General features: G+C 40.6%; 3 protein-coding genes across 26 annotated transcripts in view; 1 reads left to right on the top strand and 2 right to left on the bottom strand.

Annotated features, from left to right (window-relative positions):
• The window catches only part of LOC127531965 (zinc finger protein OZF-like), a 320,874-nt gene that overhangs the window by 126,023 nt on the left and 174,648 nt on the right, over window positions 1–20,203 (bottom strand). For 7 of the 10 annotated variants that reach the window (XR_007939197.1, XR_007939195.1, XR_007939192.1 and 4 more), the window contains 2 exons: window positions 4,860–6,310; window positions 3,685–3,927 (listed from right to left, as the gene is read on the bottom strand). Coding sequence is in view for 2 of the 10 variants with exons in the window: in XM_051942677.1 (XP_051798637.1) it covers window positions 3,906–3,927; window positions 4,860–6,310 (1,473 nt within the window). In the remaining 8 variants the exon portion in view is untranslated. Of the gene's footprint in view, window positions 1–763; window positions 3,928–4,859; window positions 6,311–20,203 lie in introns of those variants that run through there. The other 3 variants (XR_007939198.1, XM_051942677.1, XM_051942676.1) reach the window with 3 other exon arrangements.
• LOC127530226 (NACHT, LRR and PYD domains-containing protein 3-like) overlaps window positions 1–20,203 on the bottom strand; it is a 499,749-nt gene that overhangs the window by 434,486 nt on the left and 45,060 nt on the right. For 12 of the 14 annotated variants that reach the window (XM_051942466.1, XM_051942464.1, XM_051942462.1 and 9 more), the window contains exon 2: window positions 15,089–15,190. The exons of the other annotated variants lie outside the window; for them this stretch is intronic. The gene's annotated coding sequence lies outside the window, so the exon portion shown is untranslated. The remainder of the gene's footprint in view (window positions 1–15,088; window positions 15,191–20,203) is intronic. 14 annotated transcript variants of the gene reach the window in all.
• The window catches only part of LOC127532014 (zinc finger protein 239-like), a 97,917-nt gene continuing 97,267 nt past the window's right edge, over window positions 19,554–20,203 (top strand). The window contains exon 1 of one of the 2 annotated variants that reach the window (XM_051943017.1): window positions 19,554–19,863. In XM_051943017.1, the coding sequence (XP_051798977.1) occupies window positions 19,659–19,863 (205 nt within the window). In that variant the 5' untranslated portion in view covers window positions 19,554–19,658. The remainder of the gene's footprint in view (window positions 19,864–20,203) is intronic. The other variant, XM_051943015.1, reaches the window with a different exon arrangement.

Raw genomic sequence — 20,203 nt, 5'->3', positions numbered from 1 at the left:
ATCAACAGTGTTTCATTTTCCTCTTCTGAATTTTTCTAGCTCCTTGAGGTCTCTTATCATCATAGCCTGTGACTCTTCTTGTTCTCTAATCCATACATTGCCATTTTTAGTCCAAGTTGCTGTGATTTTTTTCTGTTTTCTTTGCATCTCCGCCTCTCATGCAATGTCCCCATTTTTCTTTGTCAAGTGTTCATTTAAGTACACGAGTGCCTTTCATTTCCTCTGCTTTCTACTGATGAATCTAATGATAGCTGGTTTTGCCTTCTCTGTCTTTCTTGGTAATGTGTGACAAACAGAAATATCATCACTTTGGATGTTTATGGTCTTACTGTGCAGAAAGCTCACCACTTTGTTGCTCTAGTGTCAGCAGTTCTTCTCGTGGTGCATCTTCTGTTGTCTCCAAGTTTGCAGTAGCTCTAGCACAGGTTCGATGTCGAGTTTCCAGACCTGTCAATACTAAATTGTCTTTTTGTGTATTGCTCCAGTTCGTCCACCCTCTGTTCCAGCACAGTTATCTTTCTGTCTTTCTCTGTTAGCATGGCTTTCAGCGTTTTTACTTCCTCCACTTGTCCAATTAGTCGTTCCTGGTGCGATGTTAGCTTTGTCAGCTTACCAGACATAAAGTTTAGAGGTCTTTTAATCTCTTCCAGGTGTGTTATTTACAGTGTTTATGGTAGAATGTGACCGTTTTAATGGCAGATCACATGGAAGTAACATGAGCCAGTTTGAAATAGTGAGTTATGCAGAAGAACAACATGAAGAAGAAATTCAAAGTTTTTAATCAGTAAATATGTTAGATTATATTTTTAATCTATTTTGTGTACTTGTTGATGGAAAACGTTTCATAAAAGAAACCTTAATAATGTTGCCTTTTAATGTTTTAACCCTCCTGTTGTCCTCATTTACAGGCACCAAAAAACATCGTTTCCTCGGATAAAAAAAAAAAAAAATTAGCACAAAAATTCCCCAAATTTCAGAAATAATTCAAAACCTTCAGGAAGAAAATTCCACTAATTTCTTAAAAGTTTTCTTTTCAAAAAATCCCCCAAATTTGGCAAGAAATTTGTTGTAAATATTTTCCAAAATGAGTAAAAATCTTCAAAAAAAAAAACCTAAAAATATCTAAAGTGATTACATACATTTCAGTAAAACTTCTATTTTCTTTAAGAACATTCACATAAAAATCAACCAAAATCCAGTGAATTTCACTGGATTTTGGTTGATTTTTTTGTGAATGTTCTTTAGAAATATTTTTAACTTTTCTTTATTTCCACCTAAAAATGTTCAAAGATTTCCCCAAAATGTTGAAAACGTGGACATCAGAAGTTTCATTGTGAAAATATATATTTTTCCCCACATTTTCAAATTTTAAAACGAGTCAATTTTGACCCGCAGGACAGGGTTAATTAGTCATGTGAGAAGTTGAGTGCAAGTTTTCTAATTCTCCAGGATTAAGGACTGTGTAGAGACCTGTAGGGGGCAGTAACCAGCACCTACTATGATGTTCTCCACTAGCTTGAAGCAGAGGGATTCCTCAGCATGGCCAGATGAACACACCTATTGTGTTTCCACTCCGTGTTCCTGCCACGCCTGCAGGATGACCTTCATACTTGTGGCAGTGGTTGGACAATCATCCAATCAGAACGCAGAGCCACATGACACCCAACCAGCTGTGGGTGCTGGGTCATACACATCAATTCCTGGAGCAGAAAACACAGAGCTACATGCAAATACAATGTGATTTGAAGCAAAACATTGATTCTTGTGTTTTAACAATATTAGAGGGCAAGAAAAGTGAACAGAGAGTCACAAGTCCCTCACTGGAAGACAATTTCTGACAAGAAAAACCTCCAGGAAGAAGTCAAAGGATGCTTTTCCTCACATTAAGAGTCTTCCTTACTGGAGCCGCTGAGAACTTGGACATTGCTGCGTAATTTCTACTGAGAAACTGTTCCAAACAAGAACATGAGTGTTGTTTTCAGAGCAGTTGTGGCCTGTGTTAGGACCATCTGAAAGACAACGTTACAACTGCAACAATGGAGCACTGATGCTGGAATCAGAGATTGAGGTTTTTCAACTTTGGAACTCCGTTTCAAATCATTGACGATCTCCCAAAAAAATTTTTTTTTTAAATCAAACTATGGATATTTCTAATGGTATCCATGAAATATTAGTTCAGTATGACAGATATTTTCTTAGAGGTTTTTCAGTGGACTGTAGACCCAGTTTCACTCGTTTTGATTTTCTCACATTGAAATTTGAGGCTGTTTGAAGATGAATATCTCAAGAACAACTCGAGATAAAAGCCTGAAACCTTCACTTGTTTGTCTTGCTAACATCAGCAGATCAGATTGTTGTTAAAATACAGCAGTGGAAAAAAGTTTTTGGACATACCATACATTTGTGAATTACTGCATTAAGAATCACTTTGAGGTCTTCAAGAGTCATTTATTTTAGTAAAATCATAAAACTAAACACATCCTAAAAAAGACATTATAAACTGAAAATTGACTGGTTCCATAAAATGAGAAATTTGGTAGAATTTAGTTTTGTTAGTTACCTCCGCCAAGGAGGTTATGTGACACCCAGCGTCTGTCTGTCTGTCTGTCTGTTAGCAAGATAACTCAAAAACGCCTGGGCAGATTCACATGAAATTTTGAGGGGATGTAGACTATGGTAAGAGGAAGAGCTGGTTTAATTTTGGTGGCAATCCGGAAAGGATCCTGGATCACTTCGAATTTTTTTATTTAGTATGTGGTCCAAAATATGACAAAAACATCATAGGTTAGTATGTCGTCCAACAAATTGGAGCAAGGTGTCCAGATAACTCAACTGGTTTAGAAGGTTATTTGTAAACAGAACCGTGTCAGAGATGCAGGTTCAATTCCAGCTCATGATCCTTTACTGCATGGGTTTCCTGTTTTCCTCTCTATCCTTGGCGGAGGTCTGCACTGAGTGCTTTTCTAGTTTTTCTTGTAAACAACAAACCAAAAAAATATCATTTGTATTTGTGTCTGTCTGATGCAGCCACACCCTTAGAAACACACAAAAAAAAGACTTTTCAACAAATATTTCATGATAATATTTAAGATTGTGTAAAAATTTTCAGGGTGTCTAAAAACTTTTTTCCCCTCACTGTAACTGTCAAAGCATGAAAATGTGCCGTTATAAAAATGCCACCATCTCCAGACACATGTGGTCATGGTTCCACGATGCCAATGTCATGGTAATGACTGGATGCAGCTAATTTACAAAGAAATGATTCTAAACTGCATGTCAGCTTTCAAAGATTGGACTTTTTATAGAACACTTCATGTTTTTATATTTCAACTCACACATAATCAGAGATTAGTTGATCTACTTGCTACAGACAGACATGAATCCTAAGGCCAGTAATCTCCTAAATTAATTATGATCAATCATCAGAGAATCACTGAACCAGCTCTGCATCTAACGGGTTCCTGTAGCCCAGAGGGATCTGAGGAACGATTAAGCTGGTAATCGAGGAAATTTGCCCTGCTGCTCACTGCCTCCATCCAGACGTCTATCCCTCTACCACTGATAATTCATTTAACTGACTAACCACTTTGAAGGGTTTAATTAACAGTTATGTCTGTTAACGACAGCTTTCCTCTTAATGGATTTTGCAACAAAGCAACGAAGACACCAAACAAAAAATTAGACCTGAATTCTGTGAAGCCGGATCTCAAGGACTTTAAGTTTGTGGAGGACTTCATGAACTTTTACTGAACCCTGCATGGAGAAATCTTCTTGGCCGAGGTTCAGTCTGTGTCCAGTGTGCATACGCTGGTGTCGTTGTCGGGTTCCTTGTTGGTTGGACGTCGGTCCAGACTGGTCAAAGCAGCACTGTTCACCATTGGCAGAGTGCTGACAAGTCTGAGACTTTAGTCCATCTGTTCTGTTCTGCTTGGAAAACAAACACAAACACAGAGAACGTCAGTGTTTCCTGCAGCATTGAAGAACTGATAACCTTGCCAGCAAGTTGATTTCTCGCGATATTTGTGAGTTCACAAATCTCTCAAGAAACCATCTTGCTCCACTCCCGCATTCACTGTTCGTACAGAACCAAGTTAGTTTGGGCCAATCACGCAGCAGTATTCGTGTGTGGGGCGGGATATCTGGGTGTGAAGACGACACCAAGCGCCAGTAGATGAAAACAAACATGGCAACGGAGGACAACGATCGTGTAGATGCTGCTATTAAGTCAGTTTTAGCTGAATCTCCTATCGCTTCTTTGAAGGAAGAACAACGAGAGGCGCTTTGCGCATTTCTGGATGGTAAAGATGTTTGTGCTTTTTAACCTACGGGTTTTGGTAAGAGTTTAATCTACCAATTGGCTCCGCTCGTTGTGAAGATCCCACGATTGGCTAAAAACAAACCTGTCAGAGGCGGGACATACTGTTGCATTGTCCAATCCGTGCCTCTTTCCTCCGAACGGATTTACATGGAGCGGTCCCAGATTGATATTGTGGAGTACTATCAAGTACTACACAATTATTAATCTGGCTATTGCCAGGTTAAAGAACTGATGCCTTGCCCGATAGAGATAGAGAGCACCCCAAATGACATCTGAAGACACTTTAACCTGTTGGAATTTAACATTCAGTTGTCTGATTACGTCAGAATTCCCAATCTAACCTACATCCCCATATTAACCTGGATCAGATTTCTGTGTCAAAACCAATACAGGTTAGACTGAACGATAGCTGATAATGTGTTAACAGAATTCAACTGACCACAGTTGTTCAAAACAGTTTTGAAACAATTTTGCAGCAATATCCAAAATTATCAAATACATAATTGTGTGTACACTGTGACTGAGACCAGTCTTTACATACCCACTGTGACATTGATTGAATGCTTTCTTTCTGGTGTGGATCTGCTGGTGTTGTTTCAGGGAACCCAAAGTTGTAAAAGTCTTCTTACACTCGTCACATCTGTATGGTCTCTCCCCAGTGTGGACACGTTGGTGAACTTTGAGGTATGTAATGTAGCTGTAGGACTTCCCACACTGGTGACAAAGGTATGGTTTAACCCCAGTGTGGGTCACTTCATGAGCTTTTAACTTTGAGTACCGTACAAATGGTTTGCCACAGTAATCACATCGGTACACATTATGTCCAGTGTGGATGCGTTGGTGACATTTTAAGCTCTGTTGGTCGTTGAAAGTTTTTTCACAGGAGTCACAGTGGTACCGCTTTCTACCAGAATGGGGGCATTGATGGATCAACAACTGTTCATGTTGAGTAAAGGTTTTCACACACTGATCACAGTTGAATGGTTTAACTCCACTGTGAATGAGTTGATGTCTTGTTAGATTACTCTTCTGAGTAAAAGCCTTTCCACACTGATCACAGTTGAATGGTTTAACTCCACTGTGAATGAGTTGATGATTTACTAGATGACTCTTCTGAGTAAAAGCCATTCCACACCGATCACAGTTGAATGGTTTAACTCCACTGTGCATTTGTTGATGACTTGCTAAGTTACTCTTCTTAGTAAAAGCCTTTCCACACTGATCACAGCTGAATGGTTTAACTCCACTGTGAATGAGTTGATGACATGTTAGATCACTCTTCAGAGTAAAAGTCTTTCCACACTGATCACAGCTGAATGGTTTATCTCCACTGTGAAAGAGTTTATGTCTTTTTAACATACTCTTCTGAGTAAAAGCCTTTCCACACTGATCACAGTTGAATGGTTTAACTCCACTGTGAATGAGTTGATGTCTTTGTAACAGAGTCTTGGTAGTAAAAGCCTTTCCACACTGATTACAGTTGAATGGTTTAACTCCACTGTGAATGAGTTGATGATTTTCTAGATGACTCTTCTGAGTAAAAGCCATTCCACACTGATCACAGTTGAATGGTTTAACTCCACTGTGCATTCGTTGATGACTTGCCAGATTACTCTTCTTCGTAAAAGCCTTTCCACACTGATCACAGCTGAATGGTTTCACTCCACTGTGAATGAGTTGATGACTAGTTAGATCACTCTTCTGAGTAAAAGCCTTTCCACACTGATCACAGCTGAATGGTTTAACTCCACTGTGAATGAGCTGATGTCTTTTTAACAGACTCTTCTGAGTAAAAGGCTTTCCACACTGATCACAGCTGAATGGTTTTTCCACAGTGCGAATATGTTTGTGAATTCTTAGCTTTGTTGCTGTGATAAAAGTCTTGCCACATTGCTCACAACTCAGTGATTCATCTCTTTCTGCTGTTGTTGCCGAACCATCCATATCCTCCTCAGAGGTCCGACATCTCACTCCATTGCTGTGTTTACATTTCTGTAGCAAAAGACAAAGATAAAAACAGAGGCAGTGATGGAAGAGCAATCATGAAAAACTTGAACCTAAAAGTCTCAATTCCATGTAGTTGGACATGAGGCTGAAACAAGATCAAGAATCTGCAGACATGCTAGCAGCTTTGTCATTAGAAACCTAGAAATGTGTCAACAGCATACTCATAATGTCAACAAAACTATTTTCACAGGCCGATAGTTTTTAGCTTTCTGCACGGTAGTTTTAGAATATTGGGTCGTAAAATCTGTCGATCACCGTGAAAAGCAAAGCAGAGCTGAGACTGATGGGATTTTACCACCAGGATCCCTTGATCCCCAGACTTTCCGTTAAGTTACATTACTGGAGAAATGTACAACATGAAAAGCATACAACATCAATGTCCAGATTTAGGTCTTAATGGCAGCAGGGTCAATTCAGACCACCAACACTTTCTAGTTTCTCCTAGGGGATCAGAAAAGATCTTTAATTCTGCCACTGAATTCTGGATTTGACCCCAACGACCCGGGCAATTTGTTGTGCAGCAGTTACACAAGTCAAGTCACAGTTACACCATCAAACAACAAAAGCAACAAAAACAGGAAAACAGTTAAAGGAATAGCAACTATTAAAGGAAATGTTTTAAAAATGTAAAAAACACAGTAAAACAATACAAGCAAATAAAAGCCATTTAAAGAAAAATCAAACAAAACATAAGACAGACAGGGACATCGGCAGCAATCTAATTTAGTCAGACGTAGTAAAAGTTTTCAATTAACGGCCACCAATGTAATCAGGTCGAGGACTTTTCTTTGGTCTGCACTGTTTGAGACATCAGATTACATTGCTCACATCAAGAAAGGGATTCTGGGACGGTCACGTGATGTCACCGAGCAGGATGGTCGCCTAGTTGGAGACGTCCCGATTAACCCACCGATTTACCCCAAATTCGCTAGTTGAATCTGACAGGTCGTACTCTAAGCTTTGTGAAGCGATAGTTTAACAGTTAAACTACGTTGGGCGCTCTGGTAATTCGTGTCTTATGGAAACTAGAGCAACAAAACATGGCACTAATATCCCGCTAGCTAGCGGGGCTAGCGCTAAGCTAGCGGACGACGCGGGCACCACGACGGGAACCGGTAAAGGAGAGTTCAATGGCGGAGGCATCTTGGCTGCTATGCAACAGTCCCTGGAGAAAGCTACAGAAGAGATGGGACAAGTCGGGAAACTCTTGGTGGCTTTGCAGGCAGACATGACGGATATTAAGGAGGCCAGTGCCGGTCTTGACAGATGTCAACGCAATATTAACCCGGTTGGATGAAGCAGAAAGCCGCATCTCTGTGTTAGAGGATGAGAACCACCAGCTCCGCCAAACAGCGGATAAAAGTGCTAAAAAGTGTGAGGAATTACACCGGGCCGTTGAAGACGCTGCAACAGAGACAGACGCCAAAATCTGCGGCTCGTCGGTCTGAAAGAAAAGATTGAAGGTAGAAACCCGGCAGACTGTGTGAAGAAAATAATCTCCGAGGCCCTGGGGATTGATTTGGACGGATCACAGCTGCAGCGAGTGCACCGTGCCCCAGTACAATGCCCGAAGAAGGCCGGCCACCCAGACCCATTATCATGCGGTTTCTAAGTTTCCTAGAGAGGGAACGAGTATTGTCTGCTGCAAGGGAGAAATACAGGAAAAAGGAGAGTGTAATCTGGGGGGGCTGCAAGCTGTCATTTTTCCCCAACATGACAAAAGAGACGGCGGAGAAGAGGAGAAACTTCACGGATGCCAGAAACCGGCTGCACAATCTGGATGTGCGCTTCACGCTTGCATACCCGGCCGAACTGCGCTTTACATGGAAGGGGAAAAGGATGAAGTTTACCGATCACAGTGAGGCAATGGACTTTATCAACAAGGAGGAGACGGAGCGGCGGAGAACAGCAGAGGACGAAACTTGAACTTTATCCCGGCGGACTGACAGTTTGACCAACACGGTATAAGGATCCGGATTGCTTAGCTCAAATATGTACAGGACATGACTTTTAGTTTAATTGCTTTTGCACCTGTTTTCTGAACACGTTCAAGACGCAGTGAGTATGGGACTCCATCCAACTGGTTGGTTTATAGTGACTCAAACTGTGTTATGACCTGAGTGGTCCTCTTTATGTTTGTATTTCATGTCAAAATGACGCGGAGTGTCATAATTTACTTTTTAAGTCTACTTAGAACCAGTAATGGAAATGGACAAGCCCACGCTATCTTTTCTTTTTTTTTTTTATTCTTCCCCTTTTTTTTTTTAGAGCTATGCAAATAATATTTTAAATACCGTTGTTTGGTTTGTGCACATGTGCCTACTACTACACAGTATGTGTGTGGCTTATTGTAAAAAGAGACACCTATCAAGTGATTTCTGAGGGGTGGGTGCGGGGACTTCTAACGGGGACCATCTAAGTGTGACTCATGGACCGAGTTTGTGGTGGGTCTCTCGACAGTGTGAGAGGAAGGGGGGGCGGGCATGATAAGGGGGCTTTTGTTTAACGTTCTGTGTTTTATACAAGGTTCTCTGCGTGTTATTGTTAACTTGGGTTGTGACATGCAGTGGGGGGTGGCACCTCCTCCTTTTTCTTTTAAATTCATTTATTTGTTTTTACTCTCTCTTTTCCTCTTCTTTCTTTTCATTCTTCACCATCCTCTATGCAAGTTGTCATTTTTGCACGTCCATATATGAGGTATCTAATAAATTATGGCTAATTGTGTGAGGATAGTATCCTGGAATGTAAACGGGCTACAAAATCCAGTGAAAAGAAGGAAATGTTTATCACACCTTAAGTCCCAACAAACTCATATAGCTTTTTTACAGGAGACCCACTTGACTGATTCGGAGGCTGTTAAATTGAAAAGAGAATGGGTCGGTCAGATTTATCACAGTTCATATACGAGTAAAAAGCATGGTGTGGTTATTCCTAGTTCACAAGAAGTTAAACTTTCTCATTTTAAAAGAACATAAGGATAAAGAAGGAAGAATGATATTTGTGGAAGCTAAAATTGACGGGAAAAAAGTTAATTTATGTAACATTTATGCACCGAATATCGGAGATCCGGGTTTTTTTCATGAATAAATAATTTGATAGGGGGCATACCTGATGGGCACACAATTTTAGCGGGGGATTTCAATCAAGTGTTGGATGGGACCCTGGATAAAAACCACCTTCTCTAATAAGTACCGAAAGACAGGATGGCAATTAAACTCTTGATGAAGGACTTGGGATTGATTGATATATGGAGGCTTGTCAACCCAAGACAGAAAGAATATACATTCTATTCCCATAATCACAAATCTCACTCTAGGATAGACTATTTTTTGATTGGCAAAGATCTAGTAGAGAGCATCTCAGACTGCGCAATAGGACCCATAGCACTGACTGATCATGCTGCAGTTCAGCTAGATTTAGTAATTAAATCAGACGGGGCGAGGAAAAATAGATTGGAGGCTAAATGTATCGCTACTACAGGATCCCAGAATTTAATAGTTTATTAGAAAAAGAACTTGATGATTTCTTTCTGGTGAAATACAGGGTCCGTAGATAAGTTTGGAACTGTCTGGGAGGCCTCTAAGGCATACATAAGGGGGAAAGTTATTGCCTATTCAAGCAAAAAGAAAAAGAGAGGGAATACGCGATTAAAAGATCTTGAAACCCAGCTTAAAGAATTAGAGAAATCACTGTCTGAGAAACACTCTGATGCGTTGTTGAAAAAGGTATGTGACTTGAAATTTCAAATAAATGAATTATACAACAAAAAAGCTGAATATGCCCTTGTCGGACTCATCACAGGAGAAGATGAAACAGCCTACAGAGGGGAGGTCCTGAAGTTGGCAGCTTGGTGTCAGAAACAACCTGGCTCTGAACACCAAGAAAACAAAGGAGATCATTGTTCAACTTTAGGAAGCTTGGCACCGACCTAGCTCCCCTCTACATCAACGGTGAGTTGTGTGGAGAGGGTCCACAGCTTCCCGGTTCCTGGGCGTCCTCATCTCCTCTGACATCTCCTGGACGGGACAACACCACGGCGATCATTAAGAAGGCACAGCAGCGGCTACACCTCCTGAGGGTTCTCAAGAAACACAACTTGACCCCACCCTGCTGACGACCTTCTATCGCTCGTCCATTGAGAGCCTGCTGACTTACTGCATCACAGTGTGGTACGGCAGCTGCACCATGGCAGACAGGAAGGGGCTTCAGAGGGTTGTTAAGACAGCACAGAAAATCATCGGCTGCCCCCTCCCCTCCCTGATGGACATTTACACCTCCCGCTGCATTAAAAGGGCAGAAAACATCATCAAGGACAACTTCCACCCTGGTTCCGACCTGTTTGTCCTGTTGCCCTCAGGAAGGCGCTACAGGTGCATCAGAACCAAAACAAACAGACTCAAAAACAGTTTCTTTCCAAAAGCCATCACCACTCTGAATTCAAACATGCACTGACATTCCAACCCCCCCCCCCTCAGACTACCTCAAAACCGTCTACTGTGAAATACAGACTATTCTAATGTGCAATATCACACTGACCATGCACTTTTATTCTTGCACTGATGGAGATGCTCTAAATCTCATTGTACTTGTGTATAGTGACAATAAAAGGCATTCTATTCTATTCTATATTCTAGCTGAAAAGTAATTTTTATGAGAGTGGAGAAAAATCAGGGAAACTATTGCTAGACAATTACAACAAAAGGAGACCAGTTATGCCATACTAGCTGTTAAAAATGAGAAGGGTGAATTGGTGACACAAACAGGGGATATTAATAAAGTATTTGCAAATTTTTATGAAGGCAACTCTATAAAATCAGAGATTAATCCGGATGTGGGTAACTACGGACCTTTTTCTCAAAAATCAATTTGTCAGAAATGTCAGGGGATCAGAAGGACTTTTTAGACAGCCCAGTAAGTGTGGAGGAGGTGAAAAAAGCCATTTCATCAATGAGGGCTGGAAAGTCACCTGGTCTAGATGGTTTCCCTCAGAATATTATAAAAAGTATGCTGATAAATTGGCTCCTATCCTAAAAACAGTGTATGACGAATCATTTTTATTGGGAAAACTACCAGGAACATTTAATGAAGCACTGATCTCCTTAATCGTTAAAAAAGATAAAGATCCCACTGACCCAGGAAGCTTTAGACCTATCAGTCTGATCAATGTGGATTGTAAAATCCTGACAAAGATTCTCGCTATGAGGCCAGAGAGTGTTTTACCACACTTAATACACCCTGATCAGGTGGGATTTATTAAAGACTGATAAAACATCTGCAGCATCTTACTGCAGATGTCTAGTGATCGAAGTCTTCTGAGGCAATAAAGTCGGCTCTGGCCCTTTTTGTAGATGAAGTCTAAGTTTGTAGACCAGTCCAACTTGTCAAGGTGGACACCTAAATATTTATATGATGTCACCATCTCGATGTCCGTGCCACAAGTGTTCAATGGATGAAGAGGGGTTTTGGATCTGCGGAAATCTATGATTATTTCCTTTGTCTATGAGGCGTTGAATAGCAGGCAGATTTGTGACTCCAGTCACTGAAGGCACTTATCAGATCTCTGTATTCAGCTTCATGTCCATTTCTGATACATGCCACGATAGCAGTGTCATCAGAGTATTTCTGAATGTGGCAGAACTCAGTGCTGTATTTGAAGTCAGATGTATACAGAGTGAACAGGAATGAAGCCAGGACTGTTCCTTGTGGAGCCCCAGTACTACTCATTAATGTCCCAGAAACACAGTTCCCCAGCCTGACAAACTGTGGCCTTCCTGTCAGGTAATCTGTGATCCATGAAACACAGGAAGGATCCACTCCCATCTCTGTGAGCTTGTCTTTGAGGATGGTGGGTTGGATGGAGTTGAATGTTTGAGAAATCAAAGAACGTGATTCTCACATAAACTCCAGGTTCCTCCAGATGAGACAGGGCACGGTGAAGCATGAGAGGATGGCATCATCCACTCCAATGTGTTCTTTGTATGTAAACTGCAAGGAATCAAGTTTGTCTTTGACCTCAAGCCTCAGTAGACGTAAAACCGGCCGCTCCAGAGTTTTCATGATGTGTGAGGTCAGAGCAATAGGTTTGTAGTCATTTAGTTCATTTGATTTTTGGTACTGGTACAATACAGGATGTTTTCCACAGAGCAGGCACCCGCCCCAGCTGTAGACTCAGGTTGAAGATCCTGTGGAGAGGTTGACACAGTTGTGCAGCAGTCTTTAAGCAGTCTTGGACATTCACCATCTGGGCCAGCTGCCTTCCCAGAGCAAAGTATCTGAAGCTCCAACATCACCCCTGTCTCTGTGAAAGAGACGGATACAGGTGCTGGAACGGAAGAGGGCGGGGAGGAGGAGCTTTGGTGGGGATTTCATATGTTGAGGAGAATGTGTGCCGCCCCAGACTGAACTGAGGTTGTTCATTTTGAGCTGACACTCAAGTTTGTCTTTGTATTGTCTTTTGTGGGTCCTGATCTCCTACTTTATTTCCTTCTGTCGGTTATACAGATTTAGTGTATTTCCTTCTCTGAAGAAAGTTTTCTTTCTGTACAGTAGGTCTTTAAGCTTCTTAGAAAGCCATGGCTTAGTGTTTGGATATAGTTTAACAGTTTTTTCAGGAATAACACTGGTTTCACAGTCTGTGACCCAGCTGCTCACAACATCAGTCGGTTCATCAATATCAGCTGAGGACTCCTTAAACACGTCCCAGTCAGTAACCTCCAGACATCCCTGCAGAGTGTGACAAACTTTCACTCTGATGTTCTGCACTTTGCCTTGCTTCAGTACAGTGGTAGACAGGGATAAGGAGGATGCAGTTGTGGTCAGAGGAACCCAGAGGAGGGAGGGGGATGGACTTAGAAGCACCTTTCACATTGTTGTAACAGATCAAAGATTTTTTCTCATCTAATGGGGCATGTGATGTACTGATGGAAGTCTCTCCGTGTGTGTTTTAGTGTGCAGTGGTCTCTGGATGACCTGATGGATAAGCCCACAGGCATTTATTTCACTGGCCTTTGGACGGATATAGACAAGTTTCACAAATATCTGGAGAAATTTCTGAGGCAGATATGGAGGGCACAGTGAAACAGAAAGCAGTTCTCAGTCAGTCGTGCACAGTTTCTCCAGGACAGTGGGAGATTTGCACCAGCGCTGTCCTTGTCCATTTGGAAGACCCACTTGAGCCCAAGCTTTCATTTGCTGGCTGATGTTGCTTCAATATTTCCGCATAATGTTCTATCCTCTTTATGCCATCTATTTTGTGAAGTGCACCAGTCCCTCCTGCAGCAAAAACACTCCCACAACATGGTGCTGCCACCCCCATGCTTCACAGTTGGGATGGTGTACTCAGGCCATCCTCAGCCAGCATCTTCACAAGGTCGTTTGCTTTTGTTCTGGGGTTGATGAGCACATTTCCCTCCAAAACAATCCTAACCTTAACCAATCTCCATCTTGAGCAGTAGGATGGCTTGACATTCCCATGGTGTTGATCTGTGCATGTAATTGTTTGGACAGATAAACGTCAAACCACAGCAATCTGGAAATTGCACCCAAGGATGAACCACACCTGTGGAGGCCCACAAATGTCTTCCTGATGTCTTGGCTGATTTCTTTAGATTTTCTAATGTCGTCACACAAGGAAGCAGTGTGTTTGAGGTGTGCCTGAAAATACATCTTAATCTATCAAAAGCTTTCAAAGTCAGGACATCATTATCTTGAAGGCATAGCAATCTTAGTGTATGCAAACTTCTGATTGTGAAGAAAGTAATAAAAATTCTCTAAAAAAATCTCTCTTTCATTATTCAGGGATGGGATCAGCAAGTTCTGATTCCAGCGGAAAGTTGTTGACGGGGGGGGGATATGTGTGCGGCAGTGACTTCCAATTGCTGGGCCGTTTACAAGCTATCGTTAACGTTGTTACCATCTCGCGGGAGTATCAGCGACAAAAAAGTGTTCAAACGTCGAATGAAATCGGCGGAAATCGGCGGATCCATGGAAAATTCCCATCCCTGGACTCCACACTTCATGGTGATTCGATTACAGTACTGTACATGACTGCTCTCACTGAGTGGCAGCTAGCATTCAGCGCGGTGGATATTAGCAGCCGTTCGATATTACGACTTGCCGACCATAAACATACCTCACCCCCAAAAAAATTTTCTCCTTGAATTTAGACGATTCACAAGAATGACCCTGGCAATGATAAAATCCGCAGAATTCCGCGGATCCGCGGAAAATTCTCATCCCTTATTATTCTGGCATTTAAAGATAATTTTGGTCATCGAAACTGACATAAAACAGGAGAAGCATTGCCAGATTTAATGTCAGATCGTGTAAATTAAAAAAAAAAGGGTTATGTGTCGTTTATACAGTGTAAGTAAACTTCTGGGTTCAACTGTCTGAATTTCTTGAGAAGGAAAAGGCTGGTAAACTCACAATGCTCAAAAGTATTATTCTCTACCAAAGAAAATGCTGCTCTTTACCTTCCTGAACAACTTGCTTGAAAAACAAGACTTTTCTTCCGTTACTTATCTTCATCATCATGTAAGACATTTTCAGAAAGTATGATCAGCAGCTAGTTCAGCCTCAAACAAAAAACAAGCAGCTTCCAAGCAGTCCACCATTATATCCTCAGTACAGCTGCTTCTGCAGAGCTACATCTCTCCAGCCAACGTCACCTGGCTTTGGTCGGCCCATCTAACCAACTGGAGCAACTTTAGACATTTTAAACAAAAATGAATGATAATAATGTTACAGTGGTATGTTTCTCACTTTTTGTGAAGAATCCATGTTTCCTCCGTTGTTGAGCTCAGACTAAATGGCTGCCAACATTCCTCTGCTCCTCCGTCAGACTCTCCTCCTCCTGCCAATCACCTGTCACATCAAACACATCTTCATTAGGATACCACTCTATACACAAGTGTCAGAGTGTCCCATATGTTCATCAGCCAACACAGAGGACACATTTCAACTCAATACTTCACTTTTAGCTCTTTTCAGTTTCACCTAAAACTGATACAAATGAACTTAAACTGTTAAAAATAAGGAACATAGACAGAAAACAGACATGGAAAAAGAGAATAAAGAGAAAATAAAGATGCTACTGCAGGTGATTCAAGACAGGACTGCTGGTAGAAAACTGTTCATGCTGTAAGTTAGTGAATGTATTTTACTGCTCAGTGTTCTGTTTAAAGGCAGCTCTCACTCTCTGTTCTTTGCACTCTCTCATAGTGTCAAGTGTCCTCCCACTTTTCAATGACAGGTGATTCTCACTGATGATTTTTCTCACAGTTTGTGCAGTTTCCCCACTTGAAAAAGGATGTTTCATCTACCCAGGGTTTGAGCAGGACTCCACTCATCAATCAGACAGTTGCTTTCTTTCTTTTCCCTCTTTTATTTTGCAGTGGTCGCAAATTCATGAGATACAGAGGTGGCAACTTCCATAAGTCCATACGTTTAGTTGATAGATTAAGGTGAAAAACCTTTAAACAGAACACAAAAGGACAACTAGCCTGCAATCTTATTGTTCAACTGAACAATGAAAACCAACACGGCAATTATTGGTAAACAGACAAAGTTTACTCCGTGGCTAATGCTAATGCTAACACATACTGCAGTGGCACACATCGGCAGCTTAAACAGTCTTTTAGAGCTCCAGAATTCTGCTCTTACCGACTGCACCGGATTTTGGAGAGAAGGCAATCCTGCACAGTTGCCGCAGATCTTGATGCTTTCCCAACAGAAACTCACGGACACTTTGTTGAACTCGGTTATTCATTCTCAGTTCCTCTCAGTGCTGCTGTGTCCCTTTAATGCCGCCGGTGGCAAACCTGCAGCCGCAGATTGTTTCGCCCCAGCTGAGTTAGGAGCTGTGCGTAAATGGCTTCTCCTTTGAGTTTTCAGCTCCTTCCAGTTTGACTTGACACATAGACTGCTTTACACTCTGTGTCACCTGTACCTTCAGAACTCTGAATAAAGAACAAAGATTTATTGCAAAGAACAAAAAGGTTTTGCCTCCACACGCAGCTTGTTATTAAAATGATTGTATTTGATGATTGAAATGTTCTTATTCATTGTAATACTGTGTGATGTGTGCTAAAGAGGAACAAGGACACGAACTATCATCAACATTATTTCATCTTACATGTCTAATTTTTAAAAAAATATGACATTATCTAAATATGCCATACTGTTCAAAAGTTTGAGGTCACTTAGAAATGTCCTTTTTCTTGAAATCAGTTCTTTTCAATGGAGATAGCATTAAATAAATGATAAATCCAGTCTAGACCTTGTTAATGTGGTAAATGACTAATTGTAGCTGGAAATAGCTGATTTTTAATGGAATATCTCCATAGGGGTACAGAGGAACATTTCCAGCAACCATCACTCCTGTGTTCTAATGCTACATTGTGTTAGCTAATGCTGTTGAAAGGCTCATTGATGATTAGAAAAACCCTTGTGCAGTTATGTTAGCACATGAATGAAAGTGGGAGCTTTCATGGGAGAACATGGAATTGTCTGGATGACCCCAAACTTTTGAACGTAGTGTACAGAAGGATATGGAAATCATAACGCAGTGTTTGAGCGGTCGTAGGTGAGCTGGTGTGCTAAGGATGAAGAGTGGAAAGGCACTTGGTCCTGATGATATACCTGTGGAGGTATGGAAGTGTCTCGGAGAGGGCAGTAGAGTTTGTGACTGGGTTGTTCAACAGGATCTTACATAGTGCGAAGATGCCCGAGGAATGGAGGAGAAATGTGCTGTGTTCCTCTGACGCTCACTTGAACTAAAAGCATTTGAGCTGCACACTACTAAAATATGTATATTTTTGTTTGAGTATATAGTTCTTCTTTATAGTCTGAAATTTGATTAAATGGAATTAAAAATGTCAACAAAAAGATCAGATCTTAATCATTTATTGTCTCCATAATGTAAAGTCACTTCTGTTCACCTTTTTGGTTCTGAATCAGAGAAAGCAGCATTTTCTCATCAATTCTGTCTCGTGCTTTAATCATTAATGTTTCAGCTTATCCTTGTTATTGAACTGTTTTCCATCATGATGAACTTTTCTTGCCATAAATCTCCATAACTTTCTGATGGGATTAAGGTGTGAGGACTTGGCAGTCAGTTCATCACATCTCGATCACTCTTTCCAAAGTATTCTGTGCTCTTCTGTGGTTTGTGGTAAATTCATCCTGAAATCCTTCCATTTCTGTCCTCAATATTCTACCAAATATCAAAGATTCCTTTGGAAGCAGATCTTCAAGGATTTTAGAATTGATTTCCAACAATCAGAATGTTAGAAGTTTCCCTGTTGATCATATTTTACTGATAGTTTCTCCCAAATGTTTCAGCTCATTTTTACTGGAATATTCTGAAGTAAAGTTTGTGTTTTCTGGTGAATGGATCAGATCTCACATTTAGTTTCAATCAAACCCTGAGGCTTCTGGAAAATACACACAGCTTTAAAATAATGTTGGATCATCTGCTGACTGTGTCCTTATTAAATGCTTTTAGAGTTCATTATTTTTAACTCTGTCGTTTTAAAGTTTGAAAATGTGGAAAACAATAAATATTTTCACAGTAAACTTCTGATGTCCACATTTTAACATTTTTGGGACATTTTTGAACATTTTTGGTGGAAAAAGAAGAAATGTTTCCAAAGAACATTCACATAAAAATCTACCAAAATCCAGTAAATTCTCTGGATTTTGGTTGATTTTTATGTGAATGTTCTTAAAGAAAATATCAGAAGTTTTACTGATAAATATGGAATCACTTTAGATATTTTTAGAATTTTTATGGAGAATGTTTACTAATTTTTTGAAAATATTTACAAGAATTTTCCTGCCAAATTAGGGGGATTTTGTTTTGTTATTTTAAATAAAACTTTTAAGGAATTATTGGAATTTTCTTCCTGAAGGTTTTTGCACATTTTCATAAATTTGGTGAATTTTTTTGCTGAATTTCTGATTTTTTTCCTGTTTTTTGGTGCTGTAAATAAAGCCAACAGGAGGGTTGATATCCAGAGCTAATAATAAACAGCAGAGGACTGATGGGTCTCCTTGGTGTTTGCTCCTGTTAACATCTCATCTTCTAGTAGTTCCACATTGAAGGAATTCTGCTGGACAACATTGAGAGCATATGAATGAATTTTCAATCCAAAATAATGCAGTGAATGTCAAATAAAGTGGTGTTGAAGCTTGTCAGAAGCTTTCAATGAATGTAGAAAGAGTGTAAAAGCAGCATCCTCTACCAAATGAGCACAATCCATCAATCATCATCAAAGTGTCCAAATTCCAGAGAAGACATGAACTGCAGATTGTAAATGAGTCAAAGTATCCATTTAAAATCATTTCTAGACCATGATCACAAAGTCAAATACTAGATTGTTCTTTTGTCCTTTTCTGTCTCATTTTCACAATATTTTGTCTGGTTTTTGTCTCATTTTTTGTCTTTTTTAATCTGACTTTTGTGGTTTTGATCCTGTAGTAAAAAGCGGTCCGGCCCACTTGAGATCAAAATGGGCTAAATGTGGAACCTGAACTAAAATGAGTGTGACTCCCTGATTGAAAGCTTCTTTGAATGCTTCAAACAGTCATTCTCTAATATGAGCCCAGAAAAACGGATCAAAGTTGGCTGTAAGTCCATCTGGAGCCGCTGATTTCCCCAAAGACATTTTCATTCCAGCTCTATCAATCTCTCCAAACACGTGCTTTTAAAGTCAGTCTGAGGAAGAAATGCTTTGACTTTTTAAGAAACAAAAGAAGAGGGGGACTGATTTTGCTCTTCAAGGTAAAATGGGAAAAGTAAGAAGGTACTTCAGTGGTGCAAGAAGAGACTCAATCGTTCTAACCTGACTAAGACTCAGACACTGCAGTCTGAAAAGTGGACTGGCTTTGATTGGGAAGCACAGAGATAGGAACTGTGAGTGAGGTGAACTCGAAACTGTGAGAAATGTTCTTCTTAAGTGTAAGCTCTACTCATGCCAACAGAAGAAACATTAGAGACGAGGAGCAGCCGGAAGAACTGTTTTTAATCTTTGCTTTCTACTTAACATGGAGGAGTGGACAAATATGAAGAAACTTCTGAACTTTCTCATGACCACAGGACTGCATCAGAAAATATGGAGGATTCTCTAAGGACTATGAGTAACATCCAGTAGGTGGCAGCAATACGCCAGTGATGCGTCTTGTCTGCCTAATTCAATGAGGAAGAAGAAAGTAACTCAGTGTTTCTGCCGGAACTTCACAGTGTGACACCCGGCGGATGTAAACAAAGAAGCATGAGCAGAGTTTGCTTCACTGCTGTGTGGACTGAGCTATAAAACGGCTGTATTATAGTATGAATGAGAAATATCAGAGCGATAAAGTAACGATGTGTTCAGTTGAGTATCTGAGAGAGTTGATCAGCGACAGACTAGCTGCTGCTGCTGGAGAAATATTCTCAGAGTTTGAAAAAACCATCGTCCAGTACCAGGAGGAGATCGATCGTCAGCGCAGACTGCTGGATGTCATCTGGAAACCACACATCCCCTTACAACCCATAGGTGTGTATGTGTTTTGATGGTGAAGAATTCCAGTTATAGCATGTGTAGTGGTTGTGTACTCTCTCTTGCATTGTGTAGGAGCATCCTCCCTATTGGCATCAAATCCGCCGTTTATTTGCAGGAGCTGGTAAAACTAGGGTGACCATATTCTGTTTCTCTGAAAAGAGGACACACTTCCAGCTCCCGTGCGAAAAATTTTCAGGTATTTAACAAAATAAGAAATAATCATCTCTCTTAAGTCTGACACTTACACCGGAAAAGTGAGGTCGAGTACCATTCTTCAAAATAACCTCCCAATTATCAATTATGTAAAAATAGAAATAATGCCTCAAAATATTAA

This window comes from Acanthochromis polyacanthus, chromosome 22, assembly GCF_021347895.1.
Source record: "Acanthochromis polyacanthus isolate Apoly-LR-REF ecotype Palm Island chromosome 22, KAUST_Apoly_ChrSc, whole genome shotgun sequence".
Lineage (NCBI taxonomy): Eukaryota > Metazoa > Chordata > Actinopteri > Pomacentridae > Acanthochromis > Acanthochromis polyacanthus.
The sequence above is the reverse complement of the archived record's forward strand: the minus strand, read 5'-3'. Positions and strand labels throughout refer to the sequence as shown.